Source organism: Papaver somniferum, chromosome 1, assembly GCF_003573695.1.
Source record: "Papaver somniferum cultivar HN1 chromosome 1, ASM357369v1, whole genome shotgun sequence".
In the NCBI taxonomy this organism is placed as follows: domain Eukaryota; kingdom Viridiplantae; phylum Streptophyta; class Magnoliopsida; order Ranunculales; family Papaveraceae; genus Papaver; species Papaver somniferum.
The window spans coordinates 167,173,160-167,185,224 of record NC_039358.1 but is presented as its reverse complement, the minus strand read 5'-3'; the positions used below and the strand labels follow the sequence as shown (position 1 = coordinate 167,185,224).

At 36.9% G+C, this 12,065-nt stretch overlaps 1 protein-coding gene across 1 annotated transcript; it reads left to right on the top strand.

The window, feature by feature from the left end:
- Nucleotides 1–3,086: 3,086 nt before the first annotated feature.
- On the top strand, nt 3,087–7,293 carry LOC113307382. The gene is made up of 3 exons (XM_026555953.1): nt 3,087–4,893; nt 5,726–6,560; nt 6,670–7,293. Exons 2-3 carry the CDS (start codon nt 6,354–6,356, stop codon nt 7,054–7,056), a joined length of 594 nt encoding a protein of 197 aa, XP_026411738.1. The 5' UTR covers nt 3,087–4,893; nt 5,726–6,353; the 3' UTR covers nt 7,057–7,293.
- Nucleotides 7,294–12,065: the final 4,772 nt, after the last annotated feature.

Below are 12,065 nucleotides of genomic sequence, written 5' to 3'. Positions count from 1 at the left end.
ATTTGGTCAGCACAATGCTTCCATAAATATGGTTCATCCCATGTATATTGCTTGGACACTTTATTGAGTTTCAACTTCTGAAAAGTAGACATGGTACTTGGAACTTGTCCCGTCACCAAGTAGTTCACAATATCAGCGTACCATGGAGTTTGGTATCAATTGTAAAGAGTTGCTCATCTGGAAAACTATCATGCAAAGGAATTGCTTCTTCGGATGCTATCAAGCGACTCAAGTGATCCGCTACGGTATTCTCACTGCCCTTATTTTCCTTAACTTGGAGATGGAACTCTTGAAGAAGAAGAATCCACCTAATGATCCTTGGCTTAGCGTCTTTCTTTGTTAGCAGTATCGGAGTGCAGCATGGTCGGAGAAAACAATCACTTGCGTACCAACCAAATAAGATCTGAATTTTTCAAGCGCGAACACTATGTCCAAGAGCTCCTTTTCGATGGTTGAGTAATTTATTTGTGCGCCATTAAGAGTTCTAGAAGCGTAATAAATGGCATACGGAACTTTACCATCTCGTTGTCCCAACACGGCTCCAACAACGTAGTCACTAGCATCGCACATCATCCGATAGATCTACATCTTCTTCAGTACCATCTATCCAATCCCAAATACCAAACAATCCAAATAAAGCCATTCATAAAAAAAAATAGTGAGAGTGTCCAGCCAATCTCTCAAGCATTTGATCAATAAATGGTAAGGGGAAATGGTCTTTTCGGGTGGTAGAATTGAGCTTAATCGATACACACTCTCTAACCGGTCTAAATTCTAGTTGGAACTAGGTCATTATCTTCATTTTTCACCATTGTGACACCGGATTTCTTTGGAACGACTTGAACTGGGCTTACCCATTTGCTATCGGATATGGGATAGATAACCCCTACATCCAACAACTTCAGGATTTCTTTCTTGACCACTTCCATCATCGGAGGGTTCAAGCGACGTTGAGCTTCTTTTGTTGGTTTTGCCCCCTCCTCAAGAAGTATTCGGTGCATACACATGGAAGGGATGATTCCCTTGATATCTGCAATGGTCCAGTAGTCACTCAAAGGTTTTGCTCCAATCCGGCGGTTTGATGATGGGTGCAGCAGTCAACAACTCTTTCAAGGTATCAAAAGCCTTTTTGCACTCCATATCACAATCAAAGGTCACATCTTTTTGCAACAGTCGGCACAAGGGCATTGCAATCTTGGATAAATCCTTGATGAACCTCCTATAAAAACCTGCATGGCCAAGAAAAGAACGGACCTCCCTCACAGTTGTGGGGTATTGTAAGTTTTTAATCACATCTATCTTGGCTTTGTCCACTTCTAATCCCCTAGAGGATACAATATATCCTAGAACAATACCATGATTCACCATAAAGTGACACTTTTCCGAATTTAGCACCAGATTGGTTTCTACGCATCTTTTAAGTATAAGTGTAAGGTTATCTAAGCATTTGTCAAAAAAATCGCCATACACACTAAAGTCATCCATAAACACTTTTATGATGCTAGCAACATAATCTGAAAATATACTTACCATACAACGTTGAAAAGTGCCAGGAGCATTACACAAACCGAATGGCATACGTCTATACGCAAATGTGCCAAATGGACAAGTAAAAGTCGTCTTTTCCTGATCTTCCGGAGCTATTACAATCTGATTATACCCTGAAAAACCATCAGCAAAGGTGAGAGTGTCCAGGATGATTTCTGGCAAACCATGCCATCTTCCCGTAGAACTTGAGCACAAAGCTTTTTGGGCCATCAAGATGTGCAACATGGAGTTAGATGCTGCAAGGAAACAAAGAAAGCTTCAACTTAATGAATTGGAAGAAATCTGTAATGATGCATATGAAAGTTCGCGCATTTACAAGGAGAAAACTAAAGCTTTTCATGATAAGATGATTTCTCGAAAAAGTTCTATTATAGGGCAGAAAGTTCTCTTATTTCATTCTCGTCTTAAGTTGTTTCCCGATAAACTTAGGTCCCGATGGGTTGGACCATTTTTTATTACTAATGTGTTTTCTCATGGTGCAGTTAAGCTTTCTAGTCCCAAAACAGGGAAGATTTTTAAGGTGAATGGCCATCGAGTGAAACCATACTATGAGCAATTTGTAACGGAGAATCAAGAGGTCATAGAATTGACTGATCCACTCCCTCTGGAGGAGTAATTGGAGCTGAAAGTCGGGCTGACGACTTTAAAACAAGCGCTTAGAGGGAGGCAACCCATTTGTATCGTATTTCTTACCTTTCATTTTTTTTTAGTTTTTCTTGCGTTTTATTATGCTTGCATCATATTAGGAATTCCTTGTCTTGAATCATACATTAGAGTCCATTTTTCATTGAGGACAATGTCATGTTTAAGTGTGGGGGAAGGGTTCCATGAAAAAAAAAAACGATTGATGTTGGCAAAACTCCGACTTTTAGAGATTTTTGAAAAATTTAGAACGAACACTAGCCTTTCTAAGTAGGTGGAATTTTTTCTTGGCGATGAGGTATATATATTAGCTGAGTCGGGATTAGATGCCAACTAAATAGCTTGTTTAGTGTTCGTTCTCTAGTAAACCTTCACAAGACTATAACTCGTCCACTAGGGACGCTTAGTGGTTCAAAGGCTTGTTACATTCCGTTAAAAGTAACCGTAGCCTCGACGAGACGGAGTTGTTGTATATTAGATTAGTTTAATTTAATTTGCTCGAGGACTAGCAAAGATGAAGTGTAGGGGAATTTGATAGGTGTCTAAAACACCCAATTTTAATAACGCTTTCTTATACTTTTCTTCTTAGTTCTCTTAGAATTTTCTATATTACGTTATCTTTTCTTTGTTTTTAGGTACCATGGCTTGAAGTTGCAGAAAGGAAGGAAAAGCGCCACTAATTTTATTTTTTTCAAATGTTTTATATCAGGAAAATTCCAAGACATATACTCCATCATGTTTCAATTTGGTAACACCAAAATGGAACTTGTGTGGCGGTCATGTGGCCATTTCATGGAGTGCATTTTATTTATTTTTTTAAAAAAAAAAAACAGAAAAAAGAAGAAAAGAAAAAAAAAATGATTCAGAAATTGTGAGTGCTTGTCACACAAGCTCAGCACACATGGTGAACTGAAAATCCATAGAAGAGAAATTAGGTCTCATTTAGGCCTAAATCCGAATCGAGAAACCAATTCAAGCAGAGAGATGAAAGGGAAGAACAGTTGTGGGACCTGCTGTTGCTGATCCAAGATTCAGTTGCCGTCACTGCTAGCCAACGGCTAAACGCTCGTCTGCCAACGGTTGAGAGCATCCTGACAGCAACAAGGAAGAGAACGAGAAGATGGTGTTGCTGTCATCGTTTGTGAGTGAAACATCAACAAAGGAAAGGGGATCTGGAGCTGTTATTTAAATGGGTTTCTGATGGGTTATACTCGAATTCAAGAGAGCTGAGAAGGAAAGCCTTGTTTCATTATCTCTTTGCTCTGTCCATGTGCTATTGTTGTGATTGAAAGGCGCAGATTGATGAAGATTTAAAGTCTTTGATGGAATGATGATATGGGTTTGTGTTTAATTGAAATTACAGGGAATTTGAGCACTGAGCACATGTGATAGAGTTATCTCTGTCACCATTTCAGAATACACACAGCAGGTGTTTGATAAACAGCCTGAGAGAGCAGTTCTGCACCAACTTCTTTTTGTTGGTTGCTGATTGAACTGATGTGTGCTGGTGGTTCTCGACAGTTTGGAGATGCTCTGAAGATCAAGGAGATGGCATTGCAGATTGAGCTGAGTTTTAACAGTTGGTAAGAAAGGAAGAGCAAGGAGATGTGGCTGTATTCTAGTGGTTTTCAGCTGGAGTTCAGGGCTGAATTGGTCTCGATTAGGAGCTGACTTTGCTTGGAGGATTTGGGTATGAGCTGAACTCGCTAATGGGGGCAAAGTGGTTTGAGTTTTGGCGGAGTTCTAAGCTTGTATTGCTGCTGGGAAATCATGTCTTGGCAGTAGAAGAGAGACGAACCAAGTGCAGTTGGCAGGATCCTGAGTCGAGCATAAGCGGGAAGCTGGTGATGATGCTGCATCACTGAATTCTTTAGCAGAATGGTAATGATAGGTGGTCTGTTTTACAGGATTATGAACTGAGTTCTTATGGATGCTGTAATGGCTTGAACGCTTGAACTGGTGATGTTCTGTGTCATGTTCTTGAGCTTGATTTCAGCTGGAAAATCAGTGAAGTAAGGTGTATATGGCAGTTGTTAAGCTGCTGAGAAGATTGGTAGAGTGTGAGCCATGAAAGTAGCCGAGAGTACCAGCTGTTACCAATAATTTTAGGTGGTCTGGAGAGATGAGTTAACTTGAATCTGTTGGGGTTCTCAGTTTGTTTTGATGCCAGAAAAATTCTGAGCTGGTTAGCCGTGGCTAGAATAGTTGTCTGCAGTTCGTGGTTGTGAGGTTCAGGTGGAGTTATTGGCTACGAGAAAGAAGGGAAGAAACCACCAGTTTGATCCAGGTTTGGTGCAGTGGCTAACCAAGGTTCAGGGGCTGAGTACAAGGCGTGTCTGGCAATAGCAGTGGCTGACCAGTAGGGTGAGTTAACTTGGGTACCAATTTATCTCCTTTTTGGAAGGAGTTTCTTGCCGTGAAAACAACCAAGAAGAGGTGACTTTGGCGAGAGTTTTGGGAGTTGAATGGCTGAGATTGAAGGCTTACAGGGGTTGTGTATGTTTAGGATTATTGGGTGTTGATCAGGTCACAAATTTCCAGGGACAGAAAAGCTATATAAGGAGGCGCAGAAATACAAAGAAACCTACCTCTTTACCACCAGTTTAGTGCCTGCAACCTGCTTGGGAGAAGTTCTGAAAGTAAAGCTACACAGAAGCATCAACCTGAACCTGTTTTCTGAAGCTGCTGAATACCTCCACAGTGGTTTGCTTTCGCAATTGTTTAGCCTTTGAAACCTTATTTATTTTGAATATATCTTTGTGCATAAACCAAGAATATGAGTAGCTAATAACTTTATTGATTGGGGAGGATTTCAAAACTCCGAGCATGTTTTATTAATCAATTCAAGCAAGTTATTCTTTCATAAACATCTTTTGGTGATTATCTTTTACCGTTTATTTGACCATGAGAAGTATGCTTGGTATCTAAGTGCGCAATTAGGTAACTCGTATGCAACTCTAATGCTAGTATTGAGAACTTTGATCCGTAATTGTTAGAGTAATCTTTACATAAATAGCGGTGCACTATTTGTTGCAAAGGGATTTTGTATGCAATAGTGTGTAAAAGATAACCCTGGGTTAATGTGTCGAGCTTACGAACATGTAGCTAGGAACAACTTGATTCACAAATTTATCAATTGATTGAATTACACCTAGAGAGCTTATTTTAGGCGATTCATTTGATTAGAATTCGCTAGAGAACTTATTTTATGCGGTGATTTAAGGAGTTTTGGGGATAGCTAAGCGTACCTGCTTTCCTACGGTTGGTGACAATTGATTCTAATAAGAGATAAACGGGTACAATGTTGCGTTAACGGTTAGTAATGGTGAAGGATTTCTTCAACATCTTTATCTTGATATGAATGATGAAAATTCAGAAACTGTGAGTGTTATACAGTTGGTACTCTCGGGTATACAAAAACTGTGTTATACTTTAAGTACTATTTATTTTATGGATTGTTATTTGTTTTTTATGCCGTGTTTTAAGTTTTTTTTTTATGCGGTGTCATAAAAGCTTTATGTTTTCATTGTATTAGGTACATTATGCAGGGAGCTTTGTGTTGATAATTTTGCGAAAACTTCTCACCAAATCATTGTCTTCGACAATTGAGAATGCAACCATGCTTGAATTTTGAATTGAGAATTTAGGAGAAGAAGAATAGAATGAAACTTCACAAGTTTGGGGTGGGGATTTTGAGTTCATGTGTTGAGTTTATATAGAGAGGAGAAGTAATCTGAGTTTGGGCTGAAAATGTAGCCGTTAGACAAAGCGTTGAACCAAACAGCGCTTTGCCTAACAGCCGCAAGATCAAATTGACCGTTGAATCTCAACGGTAGGGAAGGCAGCGATGTACCGTTCAGCGCTTGGGCGATGCACCATTCAGCGCTGAGCAATCTCATCCATCAAATCAAATATGACCGTTGAATCTCAACGGTTCTAATTTAGTGGACGTTTGAAACCTCAACAACTATATTTTCAGGCTACTCTATAAATGGAGAACTGCTTCTCCATTATCCCTCACACCAAAATCAATTGATTATCTTCTTCATTGATTTTCTTCTTCTTCACATAATTTTGTGTATACAAAATTATGACACACTTTACTACAATTGAAGATGAGGCACTAATTTATGGTTGGGTTATAACAAGCGACGAACCGATTCATGGAAAAGATAAAAAAAAAAGGTGCGGTATTTTGGAGAAAGATTATTGAAGAGTACGATAAAATAAAAGGCACTAATGGTACCACAAGAGATAAAAAGTCATTGCAAACAAGGTGCAATACATTGAGAACCGAAGTGAAAAGATATCTCTCACATGTTAGGCCCTACTTCCGAAACAAACCTTCGGGGTTAGGTGAACAAGATTATGTAAGTACCTCAAAAAAAATTTTGACGTTTTCTTTATTCCATTTTGATCTGGTTCTTTCTTTTTCTAAAATTTTCCTTTTATTCTTTGTCTAATATATTTTTTTCCCAGTATTGTCTTGGACAACATAATTATGAAGCAGAGGTTGGAAGACAGCGGAAGACGAATTTGGAATCAGTTTTCCAGATCCTGAAGACCTATCAACCCGACTACAACCCAGTGATGAATAATGATGATGGAGCTGGTACTTCCACCCAACCTACTCAACAGACTCAAGCTACTCAAGAAAATGAAGCTGATAATATGGATGAAGATTTGGAAAATATGGCAAGGTTTGGTAGCTCCTCATCTACTCATAATTCTGAAACTTCGGACATATCTCGTAGAAGACGCTATTTCGAACAAACAGATGACGTTAGAAGTGGAGGGAGAGATCAAGCAAAGAAAAGGGATCGTGAGGTTAAAGCATCGCAGAAAGCATATGAAAAAAATGGATAAACTCATCAAACTTCTTGAAACCGCACAAGCACAAAGGGAGGCCAAGTATGAAACAGAGGAAGAGTACTTGAAGAAGAACATGGAAAACTCTACAATCTTGGCACAAACACAACAAAGAGAATCGGACATGAAGATTCTACGCCAAAACTTGGATGAATTACAGGATTGGGAGAAACCCCTCTACAAAATATGGAAGAACGAGATTTTGGCGCATCATGGATTGCTGCTTATCCCCTAAATTAAAGTAATATATTAGTAATAATTTAAGTTATTTAGAAGTAGGATTTCAATTTCAATGTAGTTTTTTTTATATTTTAAGTTATTTAGAAGTAGGATTTCAATTTCAATGTACTTTTTTTATGTTTTAAGTTATTTTAATTTTAATGTATTTTCTTAATTTCTTCAAAAAGCATTGTAACTTTGTTTTGCAATGTAATGGAAGATTTCCCTTACTTTGGCACATTCTCAAATTTTGAAACAAACAACCATTGGAACAAATTGCCAAACATTCAGAAAATCAAATTCTGAAGAAAAAAAATAGTCGTTGGTGAAAAAAGGGTCAAGCACTGAATGGTGCAACGCCAACACGTAGCGCTGAATGCAACAACGCCCAGGGGAGCGCTGAATAGTTCAGTGCTGATGCCCTGGAATATTCCCAAAACACTGAATCGTTCAGCGTTGGGACCACTTTTTGAGCGCTGAATCATTCAGCATTTCAATCTCGCTGCTACTTGAACTGCGAGCACTTGCTAGGAGAGAGAAGTAAACATAAGTAGTGTTAACTTTTTTCGCACACTTTTTTCTTGATTTGCAACACTTTTTGGCCAATCTAGCAGCTCAATCTAGCCCACAGGAGTTAGCCTTAGCTATATTCATCATTATTCTTGATGAGTTTAGTTGGAAACAATTTATTTGTTGGAAACTAAATAGTAAGTCAAAAGATGATCATGTGAAAATTTCCTTGAAACATCTTACATGATTTGTGTGAGACAGTCATTTGATGTCGACTCGGAATATTTCGTATTGATCATTCGATCACTTGAAAATTACTTATAAGCTAATAGTTTGTGGGAGACAGCTATTGTCGTCTTCTAAGGATGTTTCAATGATTGAAATGGGAGTTCAGAACAATTAAGCTTTGCCTGGATACGACACAATACGCATACCAGTATGCTAACTGTTGTGATATGATTCAGGTCCGGAAACCTAGTTTGCATACCAGTATGCGAACGGTTTTAACTGTTAAAGTACGGGAACCAAGTTTGCACACCACTATGCGAACGGTTCTACCTGAGTTAGGTCCGGGACAGAAGTATGCATACCGGTTTGCAAACTGTTGGACAAGACCAAAGTCCGGAACTATAGTTTGCGTACCCATTTGCAAACTTAGTGGTTAAAGTTCTAAAATCGGTTAAGTATGTTTTCATACTCATGAAGAAATAGATTTATAAATTAAGGAATGCAATCTTTGCAAACCGTGGCTTACTGTTCATGAATTGATTCTCATGAATCAAATCCGATTTTGCTTCAACTGTTTCTTGTATACTTCTATGAGATATATACAATTGAACAACTCTATGAGTAACACAATTAGCTTCATTTGATTATCTTTCATAATTGATTGATCATCATATTTGATATATAAGTGTTAGATGAATGTGGTTAAGAAAAAAGTTTCATATGGATAACTTCGGTTAACTATTGTTGAGCCAACTTAATATACACGTTTAGGTACGGTTACCCATATCTAAATGAAGGTATATTTCATTTATGTTTAACAAGATAAGACCATCTAACGGTAGAGAGATATTGCTTTGGCTTTAAGCAAACTTAGCTTTAATCTTAAATAAAGCTTTCATCTAACGGTGAATATTGAATGCTTTGTTTCTAAGTTAGCTTTGATTGTAAGCAACCCTGATTTGAATGACTATATAAGGGAGAACTCTAGCAACTGGAAAACCTAATCCCCACACTTTTGTGTGATACTAGTTGCGACTAGATTCGATTCTCCTTTAACCTAGGTTTTTCCTAAAACCATTATAGGTTGACGACTTAAAGACTTCATTGAGATTCTGAAGCCAGATCCAACTATTTGTGTATTCTGATCTTACTTGTTCTATCGTATTGAGTACTATCTTCTCTAAGATTTGCTCGAGATTTATCTCCGATAGGTAAGATATAAAAAGTAGTCACAAAGCTCTTCGTCTCATTCTTTGTGATTCCACAATAACTTCTTCTACTACCGTATAGTTAAGTTATTGTGAGGTGATTGATAGGTTGTTCTTCAGGAATATAAGACAAGATTATCAATTGGTTCCTATTCACCTTGATTTATCAAAAGACGAAAAAAAACTTCATAGGTACTTCTGTGGAAGACAGATTTATCTATCAAAAGAGACTTATCTGTGGGAGACATATTTGTTTACAAGTCTTCGAATTTTGGTAGTAACAACTCTTAGTTGTGGGTGAGATCAGCTAAGGGAATCAAGTGCGTAGAGTCCTACTGGGATTCAGAGACGTAAGGAATGCGACTATACCTTAATCGGTGTGAGACTTGGTTAGGCTCAACTACATTCCAGTCTGAAGTTAACTTGTAGTAGGCTAGTGTATGTAGCGGCTTAATACAGTGTGGTTTTCAAATCTGGACTAGGTCCCGGGGTTTTTCTGCATTTGTGTTTTCCTCGTTAACAAAATTTCTGGTGTCTGTGTTATTTCTTTTCTGCATTATATTTGTTTATATAATTGAAATATCACAGGTTGTGCGTAGTACAATCAATTGGTAAATCCAACCTTTGGTTGTTGATATAAATTGATTGACAGTTGAACATTAGTTTTTGGTACCGTTCAAGTTATTCTCATACCAATCAGTTCACGGATTTCATCCTGTTGATTTACTGATTGATTTGAGAATGAGGTATAACTCTTGGATATCTTTCCTTGATTGAGTTTGATTGTCTTGTTGATTCCCTTGGAATTATATTGGATTTAGTCCATACATATTGCCGAAAGAAATATTGAGTGTGGTTGTTAGACCCCCTCTTTTTCAGTATGCTAGATAATATTGCATGAGAGATTTCGGTATATTAGTTGGACTACAGTTGGAATTTAATGAAAACCCGAAAATTGGCATTTATTTTATATCTTTGTATTTTTTCGGATTTGGAAATTCCTTGTTATCCAAACTACCTTGGTCATTATAAATAGTGAAGTTTGTTCTTATTACAAACTTGTCCTGGAACACACAAAGAGGAAAGCTCACTAGTAGTATTCTCGTAATACTATCTCAAAAAGGAAAGTAATCTAATTAGATGAAATTTCTTATGTCCGCTTCATTTAAAGACTTCTTTGGGATGAAGAAGCTTTTAGTAGTACTTTTGGTGGGAAACTGAATTGTATTGTTAATTTAGTTTTCGATTACTAATTTGATTGACTAATTGTAAAGTTGAATATTGATTGCACCTAGTTTGTTTATTTTGTGATCCTTCTCTTCTGATATAAGGTCACTCGTACTAGATCAGGTTTTAACAATTTCAGATACGGTCTTTATTGATTGAAGATCTGAAGATAGGACTTGTGATCATCCATTGTTAACAGACTCCCTCCCGTTTGTGATCGATCACAATGGAATCAAGTTGTTTGTGCATGTACATTAAAGACTGAAGATTTTAAGACTAGAAGATTTTCTTTATTAATAGTCTGAACTTTGTGAGTATACTTCGTGCACACTTAATTGACCGGGATCCGAACAAGTTGTTTATCTTTGATAGACTTTTATAACTTGTTGTATAGATCGACGATCTATCATTTGTAGGTTATCTATAGGATACAAATCCAATAGATTGTAAACTAAGGTTTGATTATTTCGGAAATATATATCTTGGTTGATCTAAACAGATATAAAAGAATGTATATTGATTAAACGGAATATCCTTTGTAACTCAACTATATCTTTGATTAACTTGGTTAATCAGTGAGATTGATAAAGTGGTTACCAAAACGGGTTCGTCCTTTACTATTTCAGAATACGATCCAAATGAGTTGAGTGCTTGAAGTCTTCACAACGGGTGAAGAAACTTAAGATAGTGGGCTCTATCTTAGGACTCACATGGGTAGATCAAACTGGTAGTAGGCGTAGGGATACTAGAGTAACTGAGTTACTTGAAGTTAGTTTACATGATATCGATATACAAAAATTGGTGATAGTCTTTGTATAGCGGCTTAATTCTGAGAGTATTTAAAACTGGTCTGGGTCCTGGGTTTTTCTGCATTTGCTATTTCCTCGTTAATAAAATATTTTTGTGTGCTTTTACTTTACTTTCACATTAATTATCGTTTTAGTTATAATAAAGTAAACGCACAAGTACGTTATTCCAACACTTGGGGGTCTGATCCTAATAGTTAGGTTCGGTTCGATACCTATTTTATATACCTAGTGTTACCTTGTTGAAAAGTAATCTCCTTGACAGTACTTGTCTGAATTAGATTACACAAAGTATGTCTTAAACAGATTGATATCGAAAAAATTATGGTGTACTTGGTACCCTCATCATTTCAATTGTCCTATGTTTAGGCCAACAAAAGCATTAACAATCATTCAGTTATCAATTCTTTTTCAGAATCGAGAATCAATGGAATTTCGATAAACATTCTAAATATCCAATGTATAAGTGTCTTGATAGATGATAAGGATCCAACTTTTGCCTAGTCCCTATACATACCCTCTAGAAAAGATATATTAGTTAAAAAAATAAATTTAACCATAAGTTATTCAAATTTTAAAGAAGTTAATTCATAATTAATATCTTTAATTTTACCTTTTTTTTACTGCTCTATGAAGAACGAAATATGCGCAATTATATCTAATATAATAATTGATTTAAAATATGATACTTGTCGGATTGAGCGGTTCGATTTGTTTCATTTAACTAGCTTACTGTACCTAAACACTTTTTTTTTCTTGGATAGTTAAAGTGATTTTTTAAAATGCAACAATTGCACATTTTGTTTGA

What these genes read in the sequence shown, in the direction of transcription:
- LOC113307382 (XM_026555953.1), top strand. Translation starts at nt 6,354, where the DNA reads ATGGAAAAGATAAAAAAAAAAGGTGCGGTATTTTGGAGAAAGATTATT. An exon ending in GGTTAGGTGAACAAGATTAT is followed by an intron (nt 6,561 to 6,669) that starts GTAAGTACCTCA and finishes TTTTTTTCCCAG; the next exon opens with TATTGTCTTGGACAACATAA.